At 58.3% G+C, this 24,180-nt stretch overlaps 2 protein-coding genes across 3 annotated transcripts in view; both read right to left on the bottom strand.

Annotated features, from left to right (window-relative positions):
* LOC749124 (polycystin-1-like) overlaps positions 1-8,044 on the bottom strand; it is a 97,124-nt gene extending 89,080 nt beyond the window's left edge. Inside the window, 5 exon segments of the mRNA XM_054668965.2 lie at positions 2,738-2,926; positions 3,305-3,448; positions 4,383-4,460; positions 4,462-4,539; positions 4,759-8,044. Of these exon segments, the coding sequence (XP_054524940.1) occupies positions 2,738-2,926; positions 3,305-3,448; positions 4,383-4,460; positions 4,462-4,539; positions 4,759-6,333 (2,064 nt within the window). The 5' untranslated portion in view covers positions 6,334-8,044.
* On the bottom strand, positions 6,831-17,219 carry LOC107973063 (polycystin-1). 2 transcript variants are annotated; one of them, XM_024349414.3, is made up of 12 exons: positions 16,763-17,219; positions 15,938-16,088; positions 15,631-15,720; positions 14,983-15,112; positions 13,214-13,329; positions 12,677-12,803; positions 12,086-12,333; positions 10,864-11,619; positions 9,833-9,964; positions 9,319-9,494; positions 8,858-8,991; positions 6,831-8,377 (listed from the first exon to the last, which is right to left on the bottom strand). In XM_024349414.3, the coding sequence occupies exons 2-12, from the start codon at positions 16,061-16,063 to the stop codon at positions 6,831-6,833; spliced, it is 3,582 nt and encodes a 1,193-aa protein (XP_024205182.2). In that variant the 5' UTR covers positions 16,064-16,088; positions 16,763-17,219. The 2 variants fall into 2 exon arrangements, with proteins under 2 accessions (XP_024205182.2, XP_063652853.1); XM_063796783.1 differs by lacking the exons at positions 14,983-15,112; positions 15,938-16,088; positions 16,763-17,219 and having other exon boundaries at positions 15,631-15,719.
* Positions 17,220-24,180: the final 6,961 nt, after the last annotated feature.

Genomic DNA, 24,180 nt, shown 5'->3' with positions numbered 1-24,180 from the left:
ACATGGCAAAACCCCGTCTTTACTAAAAATACAAAAATTAGCTGGGTGTGGTGGCGCATGCCTGTAATCCCAGCTACTCAGGAGGCTGAGGCAGGAGAGTCACCTGAACCAAGGAGGCAGAGGTTATGTGAGCCGAGATCAAGCCACCACACTCCAGCCTGGGTGACAAAGTGAGACTGTCTCAAAGAAAAAAAAAAGAATAAAATGAATTAAAAAAAAAAAAAAGGAAGGACCACACTGCCTTTTCAACTCCATCACCAGCTTCTGAAAGAGGAATATGATTTTCATCCTCTTTGTTTGGGACATCTCTCCCAGTGCCATGCACACAACAAGCACTTAATCCATACTTCCAGGTAGATCTGAATCTCTGCTGAGTTCTGTAAAAGCTTTCTAAGCAAGCCAGTGTATGACCATGGAGCGAAGGTAAGACCGGTGCAGGCAGCCGCACATCTCACGGCAGGGCCGTGGGGCTTCAGCATCTGGCTCTTCCTCCCACATCATTCAGCTACTTCTCCTTCACCTCGACCCAGCGCAACCATAGTTGGCTGTGTTTCTGCCTCTCTGGCCCCACGAGCCCTTCTCCAGCTGGTTAAATTCAGAGGTTTCAGCATCCCAGCCTCCTGTGTCCCAGCCGGCATCTCATGGGCCCTGTGCCACCAGCAAGTCCCAGCTGCAGGCCCAGGATTTCCCTCTTGTGACCGTATTAGGAAGCAGCTCCAGTTTTTCTCTGACGCTTTATATGGTCAGCCACAGAGCCCTGAGCAGGGGGTGCTCCCAGGGCCTGCAGAAGAAATGAGGAACAGGGAGGGAAGTGGAAGGAACACTGGCTTTCAGACACACAGGGATGGCCAGGTGCAGTGGCTCACACCTGTAATCCCGGCACTTTGGGAGGCCAAGGTGGGTGGATCACCTGAGGTCAAGAGTTCGAGACCAGCCCGGCCAACACAGTGAAACCTCATCTCTACTAAAAATACAAAAAATTAGCAAGGTGTGGTGGCGCGTGCCTGTAGTCCCAGCTACTCGGGAAGCTGAGGCAGGAGAACTGCTTGAACTCAGGTGGCAGAGGTTGCAGTGAGCTGAGATTGTGCCACTCCACTCCAGCCTGGGTGATAGAGCGAGACTTGGTCTCAAAAAAAAAAAAGACACACAGGCCTGGGCAGAGTGTTTGCTTTGCGTTATCACCTGCCTGACTTGTACATACAGAACTACCCCTGAGCTTCCTCAGTAAAGTGATGGATAATCATGGCTTCTTTATGAAGCTGCAGTGCAATATCATAGCTTTCTAAATACCCAACCTAGAGACAGACGTGGTCCACCAAGCATGTGCTTTTGCTGCAGCCTTGCTTTTAAGAGCAAAAAGACTAGAAACAACCTAAATACCTGTCAATAGCAGACAGGCTTAATCATTATGGTTCATCCCTATAGCAGAAGACTGTGCAGTGGCCCTCTCTCTGCTACCATGGATGAATGGCCAAAATACACAGTTAGATGCAAAGATTGCGACACACAACAGCCGGGGCCTGTGCTGCCATTTTGGAGGGGTGCAGGAGGGGCTCTCTATGTGGCTGCATGTGTATAAAACATCACTGGAGGCTGGATGGAGCAGCTCACACCTGTAATTGTAGCACTTTGGGAGGCTGAGGTGGGTGGATCACTTGAGGTCAGGAGTTCAAGACCAGCCTGGCTAACATGGCAAAAACCCATCTTTACAAAAAATACAAAAATCAGCTGGGTGTGGTGATGCACACCTGTAATCCCAGCTACTCAGGAGGCTGCGGCAGGATGATCGCTTGAATCCAGAAGGCATAGATTGCAGGAGCCGAGATCGCACCATTGCACTCCAGACTGGGTGACAGAGTGAGACTTTATCACAAAAAAAGCAATAGGCTGGGCACAGTGGCTTAAGCCTGTAATCCCAGCACTCTGGCAGGCCGAGGCAGGTGGATCACCTGAGGTCAGGAGATCGAGACCAGCCTGGCTAACATGGCAAAACCCCCTCTCTACTAAAAATACAAAAATCAGCTGGGTGTGGTGGTGCACGCCTGTAGTCTCAGCTACTTGGGAGGCTGAGGGAGGAGAATTGCTTGAACCTGGGAGGGGGCTGTTGCAGTGAGCCAAGATCATGCCACTGCACTCCAGTCTGGGTGACAGAGTGAGACTCTATCTCAAAAAATAATATAAATAAATAAATAACATGACTGGAGGGCTACATATGTAACCAGCAACCACAGTGTCTCTAAGAAGGGGAACTGGAAGGGCGAGAAATAGGAACGAAGGGGGAAGTTCTATATTCCCTTATACACTATTTTGTTTCATATTTGCATGTCTTACCTATTCAAAAACATATTTTAAGTCTGACTAGATGGTTATGAACAGACAGAAAAAACTATAAGGTAGGGTTAAGTGGAAAAAAAATCATACTGCAAAACACAAGGAGTGACTTTTTCTTATGTTTGGTGTGTGTGTGTGTGTGTGTGTGTGTGTGTGTGTACATACATGAACCTGTGAATCATGTTTGCCTCCAGGGAAGAGGGCTGCTTTCTGTGATACATACTTATTTTAAAATATTCTCCTGAGGTCTTTGCGTAGATTATCCTTGTATTACTGGAGGAGGTTCTTTGAAGCAATAATGACTTGAAAGATCAGAAGCCTGGGTGCAGTGGCTCATGCCTGTAATCCCAGCACGTTGGGAGGCGGAGGTGGGAGGATCATCTGAGTTCAGGAGTTCAAGACCAACCTGGCCAACATGGTGAAACCACTTCTCCATTAAAAATACAAAAATTAGCTGGGCGTGGTGGCATGTGCCTGTAATCCCAGCTACTGGGAGGCTGAGGCACAAGAATCGCTTGAACTCAGGAAATGGACGTTGCAGTGAGCCAAGAGCACACCACTGCTCTCCAGCCTGCGTGACAGAGCGAGACTCCATCTAAAAAAAAAAAAAAAACAAAGATCAGAAGGGCTAATTCCTGGGGCTTGACAAAGGGCAGCTTCCAGTTACAGTGTCTGGCAGCCCTCCTCTTCGCCAGAGTGGCCCAGCACCGTGAGTGTGAAGGTGTATCCCTCGCCGTCCCGCAGCATGCCCTGCCGCAGCACCAGTCACATGCCTGCGCTGCCCGTGGACGTGGTGGTCTCATCCAGCACCAGCGTCTTGTTGCTGAACGTACGTGCAGCCCACCGCTGCAGGCAGAAGGGGTGGTGAGGGGGTGCAACCCTCTGCCCTGTCAGCCCCACTTCTGCCTGCAGGCCCCGTCCCCTCGGCCATGGGACCCATCCCCAGCCCGCCCACACCCTGCTCAACACTCACCCCTCGCTTGGAGCCGCTGCTGCAATTGAGGCAGCGGCCCTCCAGGTACACGTAGGAGCTGCGGCTCACTTCGTACACGGCCTGTGCCTTGCAGGACACACACTCCAAGGACACAATGGGCACCCGGCCACTCCGGATCAGCACCTGGCATGGGAGTGGGGTTACCTCCAACACAGGTCTATTTGGCCTGCTGGAAGGTCTGGGGGACCCGTGGAGGATGCTGCTCCCAAACTCCAGGTTTCCCAGGGGCCTGGCCACTGCCGGTGAGCTCACCCCCTCCCAGGATACTCATCCGGTTTGCCACCTTCCAACCTGGGCGGCGGAAGGGCATACACAGGGCAGAAGACACTGGGGTGTGTGTTCTGGTGTACTGGACCCAGCTGGACCCTGGCAGGAGGCAGGCAATGCTCACTGAGGGCCCCTGGGGGGATGCGTGTGGGAACAGACGTATGTGTGGGTGTGAGGACCGCAGTTGCCACGTAGGCCTGACTCACAGACTCCTGCAGCCCTTAGCGAGGGCCTGGGTCAGGAGGCTGAGCCGGGATGGAACCTGCTCCCACACCCTCCCCTCAGACGACCCCTCTGGGCAGACCCCCAATCAGGCCAGCTGAGGAAAGCAGGGACTGGGGAACAGACACCCACTCTGGGGCACCAGCAGGCCCCGCCTGACAGCAGCAGGAGCAGCCACCACGGGCTCAGGGTCACCAAGCCTCCTGGCTGGTCCAGAGTGGGGAGCGTGAGGGTGAGAACCAGCCCACCACATCCAGCAACAGGGACATGGGCTGGGGACAGTGGCTGCCTCTGGGGTGGGAAGGGGCTCTTCCTCACTGTTGGTATTGCTGGGGGACTGTGTAGCTTTTGTCACTAGAGCATATGTGGCTTGAAGACTGTACGTGGAACTGTGGCAGGTTTGGAAGGAAACAAAGCTGAAGCAGGCTGTCGTGTTACATAGAATTTGCATCAGAAACAGAGAGGGGACAGCGCGCGGCCTCCACCAGCACTAAAACATGGAAAACAGTAGATGAGCAGGGAGGCTGGGCTGTCCAAGGCAAGTGGCCGAGGGGCGGGCGGCACCCACCGTCTGGTTGGTGGCCTCCTCCTTGCAGCCGGCCTTCCACACGGTGAGGCTGAAGGTGTACTCCATGCCAGCCACCAGCCGCCAGCCGCTCCCGTGGAATGGTGACCGTGCTGCTCCCGCGGGGCCCAAAGTTCAGCGCACACCCGCCAGCCTCCCTCTGCAGGCCGAGAACAAGGGGCGACGTGGCCTGAGAACCCCATCCAGTTTTAAAGCAGAGCCCGGCCCAGGAGACAGCGCGGGAGACCCCCTCCCCATGCTGGGACGGGGCCCACCAGGCACTGAGGACGGGCCAGCCCTGGTGGCAAGCTGGGTGTTCTCTGGGCTCATGGGTGTGGACGGGTGAGGGACAGGGAGGACAGCCCTGCCACGCACTGACCTGTGTCGAAGCCACACAGGCCCAGTGGAAACTGAGCGGCGTCTGGTCGCCGTCCTCCAGGTTGGGGTCGTAGGACTCGCTCCCATCCAGCACCAGGTCCTGTGTGTCTGACCACACGCGGTATGAGCCACCCTCAGTGATGGGCACCAGGCGCTCGGGGGCCACCGTCACATTGGCCTGGATGCTCCGTGCCAGTGGCGTGTCCCCAAATGACACGACAAACACAAAGCAGTAGTGCTCCACAGGCAGCGCCAGCCGCGGCAGCACCAGCCGAGGCGGGCTCAAGTCCACGCCGCGCAGGGCCACACGCGCCGGGCGCCCCGGCCGCTGGCAGCTGGCGGTGCGGTACACCTCCCAGCGGTACTCAGTCTGGTAGGTGACGCAGTCGCGCAGGTCAACGTAGGCATCCAAGTAGTTGCGCTGTGATCGTCGCATCAGCACCTGCAGGGGCAGGACCACGTCCACCTCCGGCTCCCGGCAGGCCAGCACCTGGACGGTCACCATGGCCTGCGCCACGAAGAAGCTCACCAGGTTGGAGACGTTCACCTGCACGCGGTAGTCCCCAGGCCTCAGGTAGGAGTGCTCGGCCCTGGGCTCATCTGTGTCCTGCCCTGGGGACCCATCCCCAAAGTCCCAGTGGTAGGCCACGCACCGGGGGCTGGGACTGGTGGCGGCCTCAAACTGTGCCGAGCGGTTGGTGAAGCAGGGGCCGCTCCGCAGGGCCACATACTGGACGGCGTCCTGAACGTCCAGCACCAGCGTGCGGTTCTCACTGCCCAGGGCGTTGAAGGCGCGCACCTGGATCTCAAACAGCCCCGCGGCCACGGGCGTGTAGGTGACGTCGCGGCCCGACAGGATGACCAGCGAGTCGCCCTGGACCTTCTGCAGTGAGAAGTACCAGGCGTAGGCGACCCGAGAGCCGCGTTGCACGCGGGCTGTGAAGTTCCTCTCAGTGCCCATGGCGATGCCAGGCTCGCAGTAGTTGGGCACCTGCAGCCCGCTCACGGCCTCCAGCACCACGATGCGCACCTGCGCCTGGGCCCAGCTCACGTGGTTTTTGCCCTGCACGCTCACCACGTGGTCCCCGACGCGGGGGAAGCTGTGGGAGAAACGGGGCCCGGGGAGCACCTCGGGGCTGGCCCCGCCGACCTGCAGGCGGAAGGTGACAGCTGAGCCGGCAGCCAGCAGGATCTGAAAATGGACAAGCTGCCCGGGCGCCACCACTTTGCTGCTGGCCCACAGCACCAGGCCCACGATGGGCTCCTCCACCGTGAGGTTGTACGTGGCTGAGACCCAGCTGACTGCGTTGGAGGCATTGAGCCGGATATTGAAGGTGCCAGCATCCAGGAAGACCATGGTGACATGAGGGCCACGCTTGCTGCTGCCGCCGGGCACAGCCCAGCACCAGCTCACATTGGTGCCCGTGGCCAGCTGCCCCCAAAAGGGCACAGAGGACCCGGCCGCCACGAAGCTGCCTCCTGGCTCGCTGGCCCTGATGCTGAGGCCACTCACAGGCACCTGCACATCCACTTCCACGGTGGCGTTGGCTGAGCCCAGCGGGTTCCCTGCCTTCATGGTGACCAAGTGCAGGCCGGGTGTGGGGAAGCTGTGGGTGGTAAATGGCTCGGCGGTCTCCCAGCTCAGCCCCTCCTCCAAGGACCAAGTGTACGACACCACTGCCACCAGCCAGCTCGGCACTGAAGGTGACGCTTGTGTTGACGGCAGCTGGGTTCGGGGAGGTGGCCACCATCAGCCACCCCACAGGCTCCACGAAGTCCACGGTGCAGTCGGCCCAGGCGCTGCCCAGCATGTTGGTGGCCCACAGCTGCACACGGTAGGTGCCGGCCTCGAGCGCAGTGAGCGAGAAGCCTTTGTCGCTGCTGGCCAGGGCCGGGCCCCTGTCCCTCCAGGCAGTCCAGCTGTAGGAGATGTTGGTGCCGTCCCTGACCACGGCCTGCAGCTGTACCGTGTGGTTGGTGGGGAAGTAGCGGCCACCGCCCACCACCTACAGCCCCTCTATGAGCTGCAGGACATAGACGAAGATGCTGTCCTGGGCGGAGCCCACCTTGTTCTCAGCCGTGACGATGATATTGAAAGTGCCCACGGAGCGGAAGGTGTAAACAGATGGTAGGACCCCCAGGGATGGGCGTGCAGCGGTCACAGAGCACCCAGGAATAGCGCACATCACTGCCGGCCTCCAGCGAGGTGCTGAAGCTCACGCTCCCATTCAGGAGCACCACCGTGCGGCTGGCATTGACAACGAGCCCCCACACGCGCCGCTTCACCGTCACATTGAGCCAGGCCTCACTGCGGCTCACCTCATTCCAGCCGGCCACCCTAACGGTGAAGTCACCTGTGCTGTTGGAAGCGTGGGTGACCTCCGGACCCTCGAGCCGCCCACCGTCCCCCAGATCCCACAGGTAGCTGGCGGGGCGCCCACGGCCCACGGCAGAGAACAGGTATGGCTGCTGCAGCTCCAGCCCAAGGGAGCCATTGACTTTGATGCTGGTGACCAGCACGGGCTCCTGCACCTCCACCAGGGCTGAGTCATTGGCAGCGGAGATGATGTTGGACGTGGTGACTGTCACAAGATAGGAGCCTGGGTCTCGGTAGATGAACGTCACCTCAGGGCCCCCGGCACGGGCGGGGGCGGCTTCCTCGGTGCCAAAGTCCCAGGTGTAGCGGTAGGGGAGCGGGGGCCAGGCACATGCCACCAGCCGGGCCTCGTCCCCGAGCTGCACAAACTGCTTCTCTGGCTGCAGGGTGACGTTGCCCACCTCTGGCTCCATGCAGATGCTGGCGAAGTAACGCGCCCTGTTCACGCGGCTGGACAGCACCAGCGCCAGGGGGAACGTGCCGCTCCGCGTGAAGTTGTGTGTCACCGTCGGGCACCCCCGCACGGTCGTGTTGGAGGAGCCATCCCCAAAGGTCCAGTCGAAGAGGTAGTGGGCCGGGTTCCCGGTGACGTAGGCCGTGAGCCGCGCGTCAGGCTGCGTGGGGATGCAGGCGGCGGGCTCGACGCGCAGCACCTCCAGGACGAAGACCAGCACGTGCAGGCTCCGGGCCAGGTGGCCGGCGGGGCTGGCCGCACCCACGGTCACTGTGCAGTTCTGTGCCCGCAGGTACACATGCTCCACTGTGGCCTCCGGGCCCGACGGCACGGTGCCGTCCCCCATGTCGAAGGTCCATGTGATGTTGTCGCCCGTCTGCACCGCGGTGCTGACCACCACGGGGGCGCCCTGCTCCACGGCCAGGCTCGTGTCCACGCTGAGCCCGCGGAGCTCCTCAAAGACGCCCACATCCGCCTGGGCCGCCGCACCGCTCACCATGTTGTTGACCTCCAGGCGCACGTGGTAGGTGCCCCTTGAGGCATAGGTGTGGTTGGCAGGCGGCTGGCTCTGGGTCAGGACAGGGGAGCCGTCCCCGAAGTCCCACGTGTAAAGAACACCCCCAGGCGAGGGCAGCGGGTGCGGGTAGAAGGTGACGGGCCAGCCGGCCACCAGGACGCCGTCACTCACACCCACAGCCACGGAGGGCAGGGCGGCACGCACGCTCACAGGCACCTGCTGCGTCCGGTTCTCGAAGGCATTAGATGTCAGCACGGTCAGGACGTACTCACCTGTGGGGACAGGCCCAAGTGGGGCAGCCGCGGCACCCCCACCTGCTCCCCACCCGCTCGGCAGAAGCCCCCCCACCTGAGGAGCCCGGGGTGAACGGCTGCACCTGCGGCCCAGCCTTAAGGGTCCCAGGCTCCCAAGCCACGTGCGGGACGGAGCACAGGTGCAGCAGCACTGAGGGCTGCCTGGTGAGGACGGCACCGCCTCCAAGTGCAGCTGCACTCGGGGCAGCAGAGCAGCAAGAGCCAGGCCGGCGGGGGGGGCAGTTCAGGGGGGGCAGTTCAGGGGACCCAGCTTCCCTGTCCACTGCCCCCACGCCTGGCCCCTCCCTCACCCCAGTAGGGGCCTAAGCCATCATCAGCCCAGGTGAGGTGACAGTGAGGGCTGTTGGGGAGGAAGCGGGGCAGCTTGACTCGGGAACTGGGGGGGCCCCGTGCTCAGAGCCTGAAAGGCAGTGGCCCCCTCACCCCCTCATCCCTCACCTGGGGCAGCGTAGGTGTGCGTGACATTGTGCTCCACCAGCACCTGGGCCACCGAGGGGTCTGGAACCGAGAAGGACTCGTTGCACGGAGGCTGGAACTGGTGGAGGGCCTGCTCCCCATCCCCAAAGGTCCACCTGCCGGGGCGGTGGGAGGCAGTGAGTGAACCGGGACGGGGGTGCGCAGTGGCGGGGCACAGGTGCGTGGTGGCGGGGCAGGGGGTGCTTGGGACCCAGCCGAGGCTCCACTCTGCAGTCACGCCCCGGGCCTCCATTCAGGGCCCACCCGGCTGTGCTGAGGCCTCTCCCGGTTCCCGTGCAGCCTCAGGGCTCCTGTGCACCCAGTACCTCCCAACAGACAGGGAAACCGAGGCTCAGAAAAGCAACCCCCCGATGTGGGGTCCCTCGGCTGAGGCCGGGACAAGAGCCTGGTGCCCACCCCAAACCGGCCCCCGAGTCACTCACAGGAAGGCCACCTCCACGGCCGAGTCCACCAGCACGCCCGCCATCAGTGCCAGCGTGGCACTGGGGGACAGCACGGCCGGCACTGTGGAGACCCGCAGGCCCTGCATCCTGTTCATCCGCTCCACGGTGACGTTGTAGTTCACAGTGACGTTGCTCACGTGGTTGGAGGCCGTCAGCTGCAGGGACAGGCATCAGTGGGCCCAGGTGGCAGGTGAGAGGCCTGGCCCTGCTTGGCGTCCCTCCCTCCATGCACCCACAGCCATGGCAGCGTCCTCGGGCAGCATGAAGCAGAGCAGAAGGCAGAAGTGAAGGTGGAGCCCGCCCCCGCCCCGCCCCATCCCCTCCCCACCCCGCCCCATCCCCTCCCCACCCCGCCCCATCCCCTCCCCGCCCCATCCCCTCCCCTGCCCCGCCCCATCCCCTCCCCTGCCCCGCCCCATCCCCTCCCCTGCCCCGCCCCATCCCCTCCCCCGCCCCGCCCCATCCCCTCCCCTCCCCACCCCCGCCCACCTACTGAGAGCTTGAAGACCGCCGCGCTCTGATAAATGACATTGAAGACCACGTTCTGGAAGGTCAGGTACTGCTTGTCGTTGATAGTCCACCGGAAGACCATGTCCGAGCCGGCCTCCACCACGGGGCTGTACCTCTGCGGGGGGAGTGGTGTCAGCCTGGGCTCTGCGGAGGACTCTGCCCTTAGCCTGTCGCCTTCTGGACACACCTCCCGTCAGGCTGGAGAGTCCCACGCCGGGCACAGAGGAGAGGAGGTGCCCGGGGCTCTGCATGCCATGGGAGCCAAGCCCGGGCTGGGACACTGACTGTCTGGCTCTCCAGCCAGCCATGTAGTACTACTAATGCCTCAACCGCTCTGTGCCTCAGTTTCCCCATCTGTAAAGCAAACCTAGTACCAGCTACAAAGAGTCCACCTCTCTCTGAGTCTTCTCAGACCCTCCCGGGGCTCCTGCCCCAGCTCCTCAGCCAGAGGGCTCGGAGCAGTGAGGGGAGGCACACGGGCCTCACAGGGACAGCACCTACACTGGCTTACAGAACCCAGGACAGGCTGCACAGGTCACGCCATTTCTGATGGCCCCTCCCAAGGCCCCTGGTGAAGGGGCAGGTACCCGCAAGACGGAGACAGCCCTGTCCCCCATGTACCCAGCATGGTGGCACCGCGGGCAGCCCACAGTTTCCCATCAGGGGTTCAGACTCCACCTCAAAAGCCACTCGCTTTAGCCAGGCGAGAACACAGCAGAGGGCGTGAGAGACTCACGGGGGCTCGTGTGAGGTCAGGGAGCGGAGTTTTAAATTCATTTCGTGAAATGAGACGGTGGAATGAGTTAGCGGAGCCGCTGTCAGAGCCGTGACTTTCTAGGAATTTAAAGCCCACCAGGTAGCCTGAGGAGCCAGCCAGCAGGACCTGCCCGGGGCCGACGTCCCCAGTAACTGGGCTGCTGCCCTCACTGGGAAGCCAGGCCTCACGCCCTGTGTGAGCACCCTGTCTGCAGGCACCTGCCTGGGGGCTGGTGGTGGAGCCTCGGCCATACTCACCACTAGGACTCCCTGCAGTACACGGGCCTCGGGGCTGGGCGTGGCGCGGAGGCCACAGATGGGCTCCTCCGCCGTCACCCGCAGGCTGAGGTTGGCCCGACTGGCGCTGTTTTCCACCACAACGTCCATCACGTGCTCCCCCTCACTGAGCCACGGCAGTGCTACCACTGAGAACAGGGTATCATTGGTCTCCCAGGGGCAGCCGGGCACGAAGGTGGCCACCAGGGCAGGGCAGGCATTCTCAAAGCGGGCGCTGACACTGCCCCCAGGCCAGCGAGCCGTGGCCGTGGCGTTGGCACCAGAGTCCACCTGGAGCACCAAGGCTGAGCCGTTGGTGGGCACGTAGAGGCGGCCGTCGCGGGGAGCAGGGTAGATGACCCGCAGCCCAGCCACTGGGGAGACCACGTCAAAGCTGCAGGACAGGTTGTGCCTGGACACGCCATTGCCCACCTCTGCCCGGACCTCATAGCGCCCAGGCAGCCGCAGCCCAGGGTTGGGCCTCAGGCCCAGCAGCACGGTGAGCTGTTCCGTGGCTGCAAGCAGCCGCAGGGCACAGGCAGGGCAGGCCCAAGTGCCCTCCGGCTGGGCTGGCAAGTGGGGCAGCCATGACGAGGCGTTGGCGGAGAGGTACGGGGCCTGGGGACCAGGGTGGCCGGGAGCCGGCGAGCAGTGCAGGAGGGCGCCAGGGCCAGCGTCGTGCTGCAAGCCAACGAGGTCACCAGGGAGCATGAGGACATCCTGGCCGTGGAGGGTGACCTGTGGAGAGGGAGGCAGGGCTGCATCACGTCCTCACGGTCATGGCCTGTGGACCCCTGCACGACGGATGAGGGTGGACACGCAGGGCTCCCCGCTTCGTCAGCCACACCTCAGGGAGCCTCCCCACAGTGCTCGTGACAAGGACAGGCAGGACAGTTGCAGACAGGGGGACACACGGGGAGAGGACACAGGCCAAGACCTGGCAGACAGGAAGGAGCGGCTGTGCTGGGAGAGAGGAAGAGGAGGCACAGCTCGTGCCAAGGGCCCAGGCGAGAGCTTCTCCCACTGGGAGAGGGGCAAGGGCACTGCAGAGGTCGGAGGTTGGAGGTCGGAGGTCAGAGGTGGCAAGGACGTGGGAGGGGCCTGCAGGCTGGGTGTGTCTGGTGAGCAGACACAGACCTCGGGCAGCAGACAGGAAGGTGGCCTGAGGAGATGCAGGGAACAGACCCAGGTCAGGGCCACACACCGAGCACTGCGCGGGGTGCCCCGCGGGAACGGAGAAGAGGAACTCTCTCCATAGCGCATAGGGGGCCCCGGGTAGCCCTGGCCCTGACGTGCAGCCATTGGCGCAGGCCTGGGGGTGGCAGGAGGCGTCCAGCGGCAAGCAGATGTTGGCTCCAGGGCACCAGCGTCCCCCTGGCATGCACGCGGGGGCCAGCTGGGTCCTGTTGTCCGGGGACCTGCTCTCAGGCTCGCTGCCGTTCTCCGGGGTCCCTGCGAGGAGGGGAGGGTGTTGGGGCCCTGATTCGCCCACGGGCCACCGTCAGAGATGCCCAACTGCCTGCACCAGCAAGCCTGGCCTTGCTGTGAGGACAGGTCTCCCAGCCCGGGCAGCACTCCCAGCCCAGTGCTGCGTCCCTGTCTCCGGCCAGCCGACTGACCCAGGCCGGCCCCACCCAATCCACCCCCAGGACACCTGGAATGAGCTGGTGTCTCTGGAACCCCTGCTCTGTCCACCTAAGACTGGGAACCACTCTGGAGGCCACAGGACCAGCAGACGTGAGAGCTCAGAGAGGCCACCCCGAGTCCTGCGGCGCCCACCACCCCAGAGTCCCACCTGCTGTGCTGAGGAGCCGGTACACCTGCAGCCGCAGCTGGGCGGGCCGCCAGAGCTCCTGGGTCCCAAATTCGGCCATGGTGAGGAAGGCTTCACGGCTCAGACGCAAGCCCGGGAATACCATGACCTGGTGGGCAGGGGGCCGCCTCAGCTCCACAGACCCCACCCCAGCCTGAAGCCCAGACTCCCCCCACCCGAACTTCCCAGGAAGAGGGGAGGGAAGGAGAGCGAGCCATCAGACCCCCACAGGCCTGGCTCCTGTCGCTCCAGAGGAAGACTCCGATGGAAACTGTCCATTGGGGGCAGGACCCCTGACCTGCCTTTCAGGAATAACTCACACACACTCAGAGAAAAAGCCTGGGGGGAATGTGAGTAAACGCTTTCCTCTCTGCACTCTGGATTTTCCCAACCATCTTCACTGGGCACAAGCAACATTAAGGCCCCCAAGTTTTTTGGCGAGACCCACAGTGGGCAGGGCAGGCAAGGCCTCCAGGGGCAGGCAGGAGGGCAGGTTGTAGAACGTGGGGGGCCGACTACCTCCACGGGCTCGTGCGGGGCTGACAGGCCGTCCTGCTGTGCCAGAGGCGTCAGGGGTCCCTGCGGGTCCCCACTGGGCGCTCCCACGAGGAGGTTCTCGGCATCCTGCACTGGGCCTGGGGTGGCGAGTGCACAGTGAGGCGCCGGGCCAGGGCCCAGGACACCAGCATGAACAGACTGGGGACCGAGCCGCCTGAGAACCCCCCCACCAGCCCCTCCTCCTCAGACCAGGCTCCACCGCGGGCGCCCGGCAGGCCCCTAACCACAGCCAGCGTCTCTGCACTCCAGCCTGGGCAACAAGAGCGAAACTCCGTCTCAAAAAAAAAAAAAAAGTATATATTTTTAAAAGACATTGGCCGGGTGCGGTGGCTCACGCCTGTAATCCCAGCACTTTGGGAGGCCAAGGTGGGGAGATCACGAGGTCAGGAGATCGAGACCATCCTGGCCAACACGGTAAAACCCCGTCTCTACTAAAAATATAAAAATTAGCTGGGCACGGTGGTGCATGCCTGTAAACCCAGCTACTAGGTACTCGGGAGGCTGAGGCAGGAGAATCGCTTGAACCAGGGAGTCGGAGGTTGCGGCGAGCTGAGATCATGCCACTGCACTGCGGCCTGGAGACAAGAGCAAGACTCCGTCTCAAAAAAAAAAAAGACATCAACTAATTGCAGTGTGTGGACCTTATTTGGCTCTTAATTCAAACTATTAAACCAAAAATGTGAACACACCAGGCCTTCGGTGGCATGAAGGAATTGTCTGTTGTGTTAGGTGGGTCTGCAGTATTGCGATGCCCTCCAAAATGCTTGCAGATAAAAGGGTGGCTGGAATTTGGTTCAAAACGTGGGTCAGGGCTTGGCGTGGTGGCTCATGCCTGTAATCCCAGCACTTTGGGAGGCCGAGGCGGGCGGATCGTCTGAGGTCAGGAGTTCAAGACCAGCCTGACCAATATGGAGAAACCCTGTCTCTACTAAAAATACAAAATTAGCCAGGCATGGTGGTGCACGCCTGTAATCCCAGCTACTCGGGAGGCTGAGGCAGGAAAAGCGCTTGAACCCAGGAGGCGGAGGTTGCCATGAGCCGAGATCGTGCCATTGCACTCCAGCCTTGGCAACAAGAGTGAACTCCGTCTCAAAAAAAAAAAAAAAAAACCACATGGGTCAGGAGGGGAAGGGTCGGGGCAGGGAGGGCAGGGCAGGCTCTGGGGTGGGGGGTCTGTGAGTCAGCCACGGCTCTGCCCACGTCTCCCCACGAAGCTTCGAGCCACGCAGAGCAGCACGTTTTGCAGTACGCCATCTTTCCCAAAAGCCACCACCTCTCGGCAGCATCATTAACCCAAGGGAGGCTGTGGCCTCAGAAGCCCTGGCTGTCCTCCACCTGGAACTGGACACAGCTGTCCCTGCTGATCTTCAGCAGCCAGGGAGCCACAAGTGGAGAGGCACCTGCGTGAGCCCCCCAGGAAGGCTACTGGTGACACCCAGACAGCAACGCTCCTGGACCCTTAAACACCTGCCAGCAGCTGTGATCTGTGTCCTTCACCTCTCCCAGCTTGACCCCTCTTCCCTGGGGAAAACCCAGCCGTCTCCCCGAGGAGGAGTTTGCAGGGTAGACAGCAAAATGGCTGGGCTGCCCCCACAGCACAGAGGGTGGCCTGGGGGGCCAGCCAGGGCCTTAACATCCTTCCTAAGGCCCTAGCTTCCCATGGGTCCCCTCACCCCACCTTCCAGAACTCTCCCAGCGGCGGCCCCAGGTGTGTACAGAACAGCACCCACCTGCCCACATGAGGTCGCCCTGTGCCCTGTTGCACACTTGAGGGGCCTGGCATTTGGAATCTTGCCAGCTCAGGCTGGGACAGGCCACCAACTCCCAGGGTCCCCCTCCTCCAAATCCCAGGACCAGAGCCTAAGGGGACAACACAAGGCAGGGGCGGGGGCTCCACTGCTGTGCCAAGGGCCTGGAGAACACGGGCCTTGCTCTCCGCTCAGCAGCCACCAGCGCCCTTCTCTCCTGGACAGCTCCTGAGGGGCTGCTCTCATGGACACCATCAGGTGCTGGGAAGCAGGAACCACCAGGACCTGGACAGAGTCCCCAGTGACCGGCCTGGCAGACAGAGGAGCCCTCAGCTACAGCATCAGAAACAACGGGTGGGGTAGGTCTGATGCAATTCTGTGGGCGCTGTTGCCAGGCAGGAGGAGGCCATCTCCACAGAGACAGCCGCGAGACACACGCGTCCGCAGTCAGGGAGCGCAGGAGCAATGTGGCCCCGAGGGGCACGGGCTCCATTGGTCCAGGAGAACCCATTCTTCTCCCACCCTCGAGACCACCCAGCAAAGCCCCAAGGACACACGGCTCCCCTAAGGAAGGGTGGCCACAGGCGGGAGTGACCCAGAAACGTTACAAAACCAAATGCCAGAACCCACCCAATGTTTAGCAAGCCTGGGGATGTGCCACGTCCCCCAGGGATCCAGCACGCACCCAAGGAGACACTGTCCCGGCGAGGAGCCTGGAGCCTGGGAAATACAAGGCATCAGACTGGTCCCAAGACTCTCCCCAGCGCTGGGGACAACTGTCTGCTTATCTTAGTCCCCTGCGCCCTTTTCAATCCAACCCTGGGTCCTGGGCACCTCATAGTTCCAAACCCCTGCTATGCACATCCCGGCTGTGATGCCTGGGACAGGTCCTGTCCTGGCTGTGATGCCTGGGACAGGTCGTGTCACCTCTCCAAACCTGTTTCCTCATCTGTGAAATGCAAATCTCCACGGTCCCTATGCCTCGGATGGTCAGAGTCAGGATTCCGCATGACGACCCCCAACAGGAGCCTGGCACAGACCTGGCTCTGGGCAGCGTCTCCATAAAGGCCACCTGTTGTTTTTATCTCCTGAAAGCGAACATGACAAGGCTTTAACCCCCCCACGGCAATCCCCCCTCACCCCTGTTCTCAGGATAGCCTTGGAACCCAATAGCAGAGCGCCTGAGGCCCTTCATGACCCCAGCCCACCCGCGAGCCCACCTCCCACCCTGCCCCTACCCCTCACACCTCCCGTGGCCAGCCTCCAGCCTCACGGTCTTTGCTCACACCGTTCACCCCCCTTCTTCTGGACCCACCTCATCGCCCCTTCCTAAGCATCAGCCCAATTCTTGCACATCCATCAAATCTTTGTCCAGACACCTCCTGGAATTCTTCCCTGCAGCCCCCTACAGCCATCCCCACCTCTCCGGGTACCCCGCAGCCCCAGGCCGCATCCCAATTCCTCTCCAATTAGCGACTGTTTGTCCTCCCAGCTGAGCGCGGCCTCCGCGCCCCGCCCCCGCTGGCGTCTGCAGAGCCCCCGGGTGGGACGTCTGTCTCCAGACCCGGGCTTTTTCGGCTCCCGGGGGCCGTGCCAACCGCGGCTCCAGGCGTTCCTTATTTAGCAGGGCCGCCGTGCCGCGCCGGAGCCTCGCCCTGGGAGCGTCCTGGCCCGCGTCCTGCTTCCCGTCCCGGGCCAGGGAACGCGCCCACGCCCGCCCGTCCCGCGGCCTCTCCCGGGTGCCGCTGGGCCCGCTACTCACAGCGCTGTGGCGTCCGCGGGGATGCGCAGCGCGGGACCGAGCGTCCGCAGCCCGCGGCCCGAGCAGTTGACGCGGCAGGCGGCGCCGGGCGCTGGGCCGCAGAGGCAGGGGGGCTCGCAGGGCCCGCAGCCGCGCCCGGGGCCCCCCGCCAGCGCCCCGAGCCACAGGCCCAGGCCCAGGGCCAGCGCCAGGCGGGCGGGCGCGGCGGGCGGCATCGTTAGGGCAGCGCGCGCATGGCCCCGCCGTCCCCAGGCCCGCCCGCGCGCGGAGGCCGCGGCTCAGGCGGGGTCGGCGGACCGCATGGCGGGCGCGGGGCTGGATGGGGCTGCGGCCGCGACCTGCTGCTGAGCGACGCCCGCTCGGGGCTCGGAGCCAGGCCGCTCCGGGAGCTCGGCCGCCCGCTCGGACGTTGGCGCTGCAGTGCGGGGCCCGCCGCGGCTCCTCCTCCTCCCCGCGCGGCGCGGGGCGGACGGGGCGAGGGGGGGCGGGGCGGGTGCAGGCTCCGCCCCCTTCGCCACAGCGCGACCGGGCCAGCGATGAGGGACGGGCATCCGGAGGCTTCACCCTCCGCGCCACAAAGCGAGTCTATCCCATGATAAATGCTGATCTGGATCCCGGGCAGGGTTCTCTCTCTGACAGGGCTTCAGGACATCCCCCAGGCTGAAAGATGATGACAGTGCTCAAACTCTCTTGGGCATAAGAATCACCAGGAAGTGCCCTGGGTCCCAGCCCAGATCTTCACTCCATAGGTCTGAGGCTAACCCTGAGATCTGCCTGTCTCTCAAGGTGGAGCCAGTCTCACGGGCATACAACATTCAGAAGGGGCCCGTGCTTGGTTTAATCCTCTGTTGTCATTATGTTCACATTCTTAATAATTTGTTTTTGTTTTTTTGAGACAAGGTCTCACTCTGTCACCCAGGTTGGAGTGCAATGGCATAATCTAGCTCATTGCAGCCTCAACCTCCCTGGACTCAAGCGATCCTCCCACCTCAGCCTCTTGAGTAGCTGAGATGACAGGCACCCACCACCATGCCCAGCTAATTTTTGTATTTTCAGTAGAGACGGTGTTTCACCATGTTGGCCAGGCTGGTCTTGAAACCCTGACCTCAAGTGATCCACCCACCTCAGCCTCCGAAAATGCTGGGATTATAGGCATGAGCCACCACCCCTGGCCTATTTTCACATTCTTAATAATTTTACTTAAAAAAAATTTTTTTAGAGACAGGATCTCACTAAGTTGCCCAGTCTGGACTCACACTCCTGGGCTCAAGCATTCCTCATGCCCCAGCCTCCTGAGTAGCTGGGACTACAGGAACATGCCACCATGCTTGATCCTTAATATTTTTTGAAGCTGAAGACCTTGCATTTTTATTTTGCACTGAGCCCCATGCATTACATAGCTGGTCCCGGCTGCTGGTCTCCAAGCCATACTTAAACAGCAACGGATTAAGGAACGATGTCAAGTGTAAATGTGAACACACTTCAAATAGTTCAGCTTACATTTACTGAGCACCTAGTATGCGCTGTGCACTGGTGCCAGGCAGGCTAGAACACAATGGTCACTGAGCCCAAAGGCTGTTCTTGAGGAATTCACAGGTGAGTGGAGGATCTTAGTTTATTCATCAGTGTGCCTGAGGCTGAGCATCCAGCATTAAACAAAAGACCAGGCTCTGCTGGGGGAGGACCTCTTAAGGGAGAAAGATTCCGCCAGCACCAAAGCTGGGGACTGAAGCTGAACTAAGAGTTAACAAGAAAACAGGCACCTAATAGATCAGAATTAAGATTTTCAAAGAGCAGAGAAAGGCCCTGTAAAAGTATGACAGCTTAGGCAACACAGCAAGACCCTGTCTCTACCAATAAATAAATAAATTAGCTGAGCATGGTGGCGTGTGCCTCTAGTCCCAGCTACTTGGGAGGCTGAGGTGGAAGGATCACTTGAGCACGGAAGGTTGAGGCTGCAGTGAGCCAGGGTCGTGCCGCTGCACTCCAGCTTGGGTGACACAGTGAGGCCCTGTCTCAACAACAGCAGCAAAAAAGCAAAATGGAGCTGTGAGCTCTGAAGGTAGACATCTTTGAAAAGAGATGAAATTTCCCTGAAATGAATTTTCAGTATCAAGAGCCACCCTCAAACTGGAATAGCTCCCCAGTCGCTGTCCTGTCACCCAGTTCTGTTTTCTTCACGGCACTTGTCAATAAGATGACCCCATATATTTATCTGTGTGTTTACTTCAGCAACGTGTGTCTTCCCACTAGAATATAAGGTCCCGTGAGAGTAAGGACTTTGTCTTTTTTTTTTTTTTTTTTTAATACAGAATCTCACTCTGTCACCCAGGCTGGAATGCAGTGGTGCAATCTTGGCTCACTGCGACCTCTCCCTCCTGGGTTCAAGTGATTCCTTTGCCTCAGCCTCCTGAGTAGCTGGGACTACAGGCATGTGCCACCACGCCCGGCTAATTTTTGTAATTTTAGTAGAGACGGGGTTTTGCCATGTTGGCCAGGCTGGTCTCAAACTCATGACCTGAAGTGATCCACCCGCCTCGGCCTCCCAAAGGGCTGGGATTATAGGCATGAGCCACCATGCCCGGCCAGGACTTTGTCTTTTGGTATTCACTCTATCCCCAGGTCTAGACCACTGCCTGGCGCATAACAGGTGCTCCCTACATTTTTGTTGAGCAAATAAATGATTTTGTCCTCCCCGGTAAAGACAAAAGAGGAGGCTAAATTGCAATTGATATGACTTAGCCAGATATACACATATAAACACTTCCTACCCTAAAGGATTGGGATCCTGAAAAAGGCTATCATAATAAACTAAGGAACCATTTTACAACTAAATTGTTTTTAAAACGATAGCACCCAATGCTGGTAACACTGTGAGTATCTTTGTCGTTGGATACAAACTCTTTGAAGAGCAATAAGGTGTGAAGTGTCAAAAGCTGTAAAAATGTTCACTCATTAGACTTGGCCTTCCCACTCCTGAGAATTTAAAGAAATAATTCAAGAGTAGCAAAGAGTTTTTGCATAAAGGTGCTTATTGTTTTATTATCGAAAAAAAAAAAAAACTAGAACGAGTTAACTGTCTGACAGTTGGTGTACACGGCCTGTAACCATGATCATTATGAAAACTCACTGGAGCCACACAGGAAAAAGATTATGATAAATGAAAGAAGTCACATGAAAACTAGAATACATATTATGGTTCCAAGTAAGAAAACCACTTACAAACAAGGACAAGAAGAGAGCAAGGAATCATGGAAATATTTATTATGTGTGTTGGAGACGGCGGGCTGCCTCTCGAATTTGGTCCTTTCCTTTTCCTGGACTTACAGCTTGGCCAGACATTTAGGAGTCCTTGCAAGTAGGGGGAGCCACAGGACTGGGTTCAACACAACAGAAAGTGACCAGATGCAATACAACACTTCCCGTCTAGCCCATAAAATCCTACCAAATGGCCAGGCATGGTGGGTCATGCCTGTAATCCCAGCACTTTGGGAGGCCGAGGTGGGTGGATCACCTGAGGTCAGGAGTTCGAGACCAACCTGACCAACAAGGTGAAATCCCATTTCTACTAAAAATACAAAAATTAGCCAGGCGTGGTGGCAGGTACCTGTAGTCCCAGCTACTAGGGAGGCTGAGACAGGAGAATAGCTTGAACCTGGGAGGCAGAGGTTGCAGTGAGCCGAGATTGCACCACTGCACTCCAGACTGGGCAATACAGTGAGACTCCGTCTCAAAAAAAAAAAAAAATCCTACCACATGTGCTCCACCAAGCTCTGTCTCCGAGGTGGCCTTAGAAGCCACATGGGGAAGGTGGCAGAGACTCTAGGAGCCTGAGCAGAGACCCAGATGATTATGAAAAATGCAGACCTACCCATCCTTATTCACCTGGGACCACCGTGAACTATATCATAAGAAATAAACCCCTATTGTACATACATGCACCATTCGAGTTGGGTCTAATTGTTACAGCAGTTTAGCCAACCCTAATCCATGTATACAGTGTCAACAGTGGCTGAGATGACATGTTGCACAGACATGAGAGTCAGAAAGACCTGAGTTCAAGTCCCAGTGATGACATTTACTATCTGTGTGACCTTGAAAAGCTGCCTAACTACTCTCAGACCGTTTCCTCATCAGTTTGTTTTGAGAATCAAATGAGAAAATTACTAAAAAGCCCTTAGCACTGCATCTAAGATGGGGAAGAGACAGTCAATGAATTCAAGTTTCCTGAAGCCCAGTTGTATCCCTGCCCTGCCCTGGGCTCTGAGAGACAGTTGCTGAAGCTAGTGTTAAAGTGAACTAAATATGGCCTGAGTGGGACTTCGTACTTCTATAGTTGAGTCCTTGTGGACAAATTGCAACCTAGCTTAATAGGTAGACAAGATTGAAAACCTAACTTAGGAGTATGCGCCTGTAACAATAGCTGAGTCTTGGCCAATCCCAGAGGCCGTAGTTCAACCGCTCATACGCTGCTGAGTGTTCAAACTGTACTCAAATAAGGCAAACGCCAACTTGTAACAATCCAGCCATTCTGTACTTCACTTCTGATTTCTGCACATCATTTCCCTTCTTTTGTCCATAAATCTTCTTCCACCACGTGGCTGCGCTGGAGTCTCTGTGAATCTGCTGTGATTCTGGGGTCTGCCCAATTCACGAATCATTCATTGCTCAATTAAACTACTTCAAATTTAATTCAGCTGAGATTTTCTTTTATCACTAATTTGAGCTGGTTTTCTAATGTTTGCAAATGGGACGGCTGACTAATATAACACTGCTCCAAATATTAACGTCTTTCTCCCAACCCATCACCCAGGCAGAAGTGGTCCAGCCTGGGCAACCCTAGGAGGAGGCTAGCTCTCCTCTAGGGAGGCTTAGGATGCAGCCAGTGGGCAGTAACTGGCTCACTGTCCCCTGCAACTGAAATCAGAACTGGTTCCAGAAATCAAGTTGACCCCCAACCAGTCTTTCCCAAAATATGGCTCTATGCCCATCTCTGGTCAGGCTGGGCTGTTTTCCTGGACAGAGAAGTCTCAGACAAGCAGGCAGCGGTTAGTGGGCTGTGCCCAGGCTGAGAATATTTCCCAGAGCAGATGGCATCTCTGGCAGTCCCTTAAAGCCAGCAGAGGCCAAGTCATGTCCAAGAGGCCAAAAGGCCCAATATGGTGGAGACAGTCTACAGTCCCCATGAATAAGGGATCCTGATGCCTTCCCTATGTACCAGGTAGTCACTGCCTGAGGGGCCCAGAGCAGCAGGAGGGCAGAGCCAGCCTGGGCAGGGGCACTGGGCCAGAAGTGGGGCTCACATCCTCAGCACACACACACACACACACACACACACACACACGAATGCACGCACACACACACAAATGCACGCACACACAGATAGGTGCATTCAAACATCACATACACGTGTACATTCCTGGCAAAGTCAACTTCTGCTGATAGCACAACAAACAATGGGGCCACAGTGTGGCATGGAGGAAACCCTGGAGTCTGATCTCATTTTTTTTTTTTGCATCTGTCAGGGGATAAAGATGTTTGACAAAAATCCTTGAGTCACATCCCCACCAGGTCCCTGCCTACCTGTAGACCCCATCAAGCCAGCTCCATGGCCCCTCAGATACCGCCTCACTGGGTCCCCAGGGATTGACCTCAGTCCTGGAAATGCAGAAATATCTGTATCTGTCACAGCTGAGACTAGCGGCCTTCCGCCGGCTTTCCTGGAGGCAGAGCTGGAGACAGGGACTTGGGTGGATGTGGTTTTTGTTTTTGTTTTGAAAGGGGCTTTCAGGAGAAGGGAGGTGAGGACTACAGGATGCAGAAGGGGACAGAGCAGAGTGAGAATGTGGTCCCTTAAAGTCCCGCCTTGACCTATCCCACGAGCAGCAGAGAGCACGCCACAGGATCGTCCCCACCGTGGGGCAGGGACCAACCATTCATGTTGCTGTATCAGTTAATCACTGGGCCATTACTGGGCATGGCATCCCATCCCAGGCAACGTGGCTCCCATCTGAGGGTGATTCTCTAGAGAAGGACAGCTGTGAGCTCTCAGCAGGTGAGGCTCCAAAAGCAGCTATGCCAGTCTAGACCTCAGGGGAAGGGGGAATTCATCTCTAGGCAGGGATGATTTTCATAACATTGAACTCTTGACATGCAGGAGCACCGACCAATCAGAACAGACACGGTGACCAAACAGGCACAGCCACACCAGTGGATACCAGCGGAATGTCCACGCTGCCTCTGTGAAGGGACAGTCCCATGAGCCAAGCCCTAGACCAGCTGTTCTGGGAGCACTGCATCATTGCACTGAATTCTCACAACCGCCCCATAATGCTGGGACCATCCCCATTTTCCTGCCCAACAGCCTCCGTCTCATAGACACTAGGCGGCTCTCCCAGGGTCACACGGTCCAGTCAATAACGGGCAGAACTCGCACTCCGATATGTCTGGCTCCAAAGCTGCTAAAAATTTTCTCCTTGGCCTCACTGGCTTGACAAAGATTAAAAAAGAAGGCAAGTCCTTCTTTCCAAGAGATGCTAAGGTCCCTCGGTGACGCTAGATCATGATTTTATCATGTTCAGAGGGGAATGAAAGGGACAGAAAACAAGCGATGTGTGATCTCCTGTCATGTCAAGAGACGCTGTTTTCAAAGAAACGTACATTTTGCAGAATCAATACGCTGTGGGGCCTCAGAAAGCTGAGGCAGACACACGGCCCCGACCCGTGCATGTGGGAGCCCTGTTACAAGAGACGGCAGAAATTAAACTGAATCAGCTGGAGCAAGTACATTGTAAATGTTCAATATTAATGACCCACCTCGGCCCCAAAGAAGAGAGCGTTGGGCTTTGTCCAGCTCTGTGCTCTGTTGTTAAAAGACCAACTTGTGGCCAGGCACGGTGGCTCGCACCTGTAATCCCAGCACTTTGGGAGGCCAAAGCAGGTGGATCACCTGCGGTCAGGAGTTCGAGACCAGCCTGGCCAACATAGTGAAACCCCGTCGCTACTAAAAATACAAAAATTTGCTGGATGTGGTGGCTGGCGCCTGTAATCCTAGCTACTCAGGAGGTTGAGGCAGGAGAATCGCTTGAACCCGGGAGGCGGAGGTTGCAGTGAGCCAAGATCACGCCATTGCACTCCAGCCTGGGTGACAAGAGTGAAACTCCGTCTCAAAAACAAACAAACAAACAACAAACAAGAAAACAACTTGTGCCTTAATAGGCATTCCTTTCCCTTCTTGCTAAGGGATGAGATGATGGCAGAACTTGTGGCCACTGTCCTGGAGGTTGACAAGCTTTTTCTGTAAAGTGCTAGATAATAAATATTTTGTGGGCCACACAATCTCTGCTGCAACTACTCAACGCTGCCATTGTCATGCAAATGTAGCCATAGATAATAAATGAATGGGTGTGACTGTGTTC

This window comes from Pan troglodytes, chromosome 18 (assembly GCF_028858775.2).
Source record: "Pan troglodytes isolate AG18354 chromosome 18, NHGRI_mPanTro3-v2.0_pri, whole genome shotgun sequence".
Classification (NCBI taxonomy): domain Eukaryota; kingdom Metazoa; phylum Chordata; class Mammalia; order Primates; family Hominidae; genus Pan; species Pan troglodytes.
This window is presented reverse-complemented; position numbering and strand designations above follow the sequence as displayed.

Excerpts from the sequence above, each read along its gene's own strand:
- LOC107973063 (XM_024349414.3), bottom strand. The coding sequence starts at position 16,063 with ATGGAGACGCTGCCCAGAGCCAGGTCTGTGCCAGGCTCCTGTTGGGGG. Across the intron at positions 12,804-13,213 it reads CCCCGCACGAGCCCGTGGAG|GTCATGGTATTCCCGGGCTT; the intron begins GTAGTCGGCCCC and ends CCTGCCCACCAG. Across the intron at positions 8,378-8,857 it reads GCACACCTACGCTGCCCCAG|GTGAGTACGTCCTGACCGTG; the intron begins GTGAGGGATGAG and ends CTGTCCCCACAG.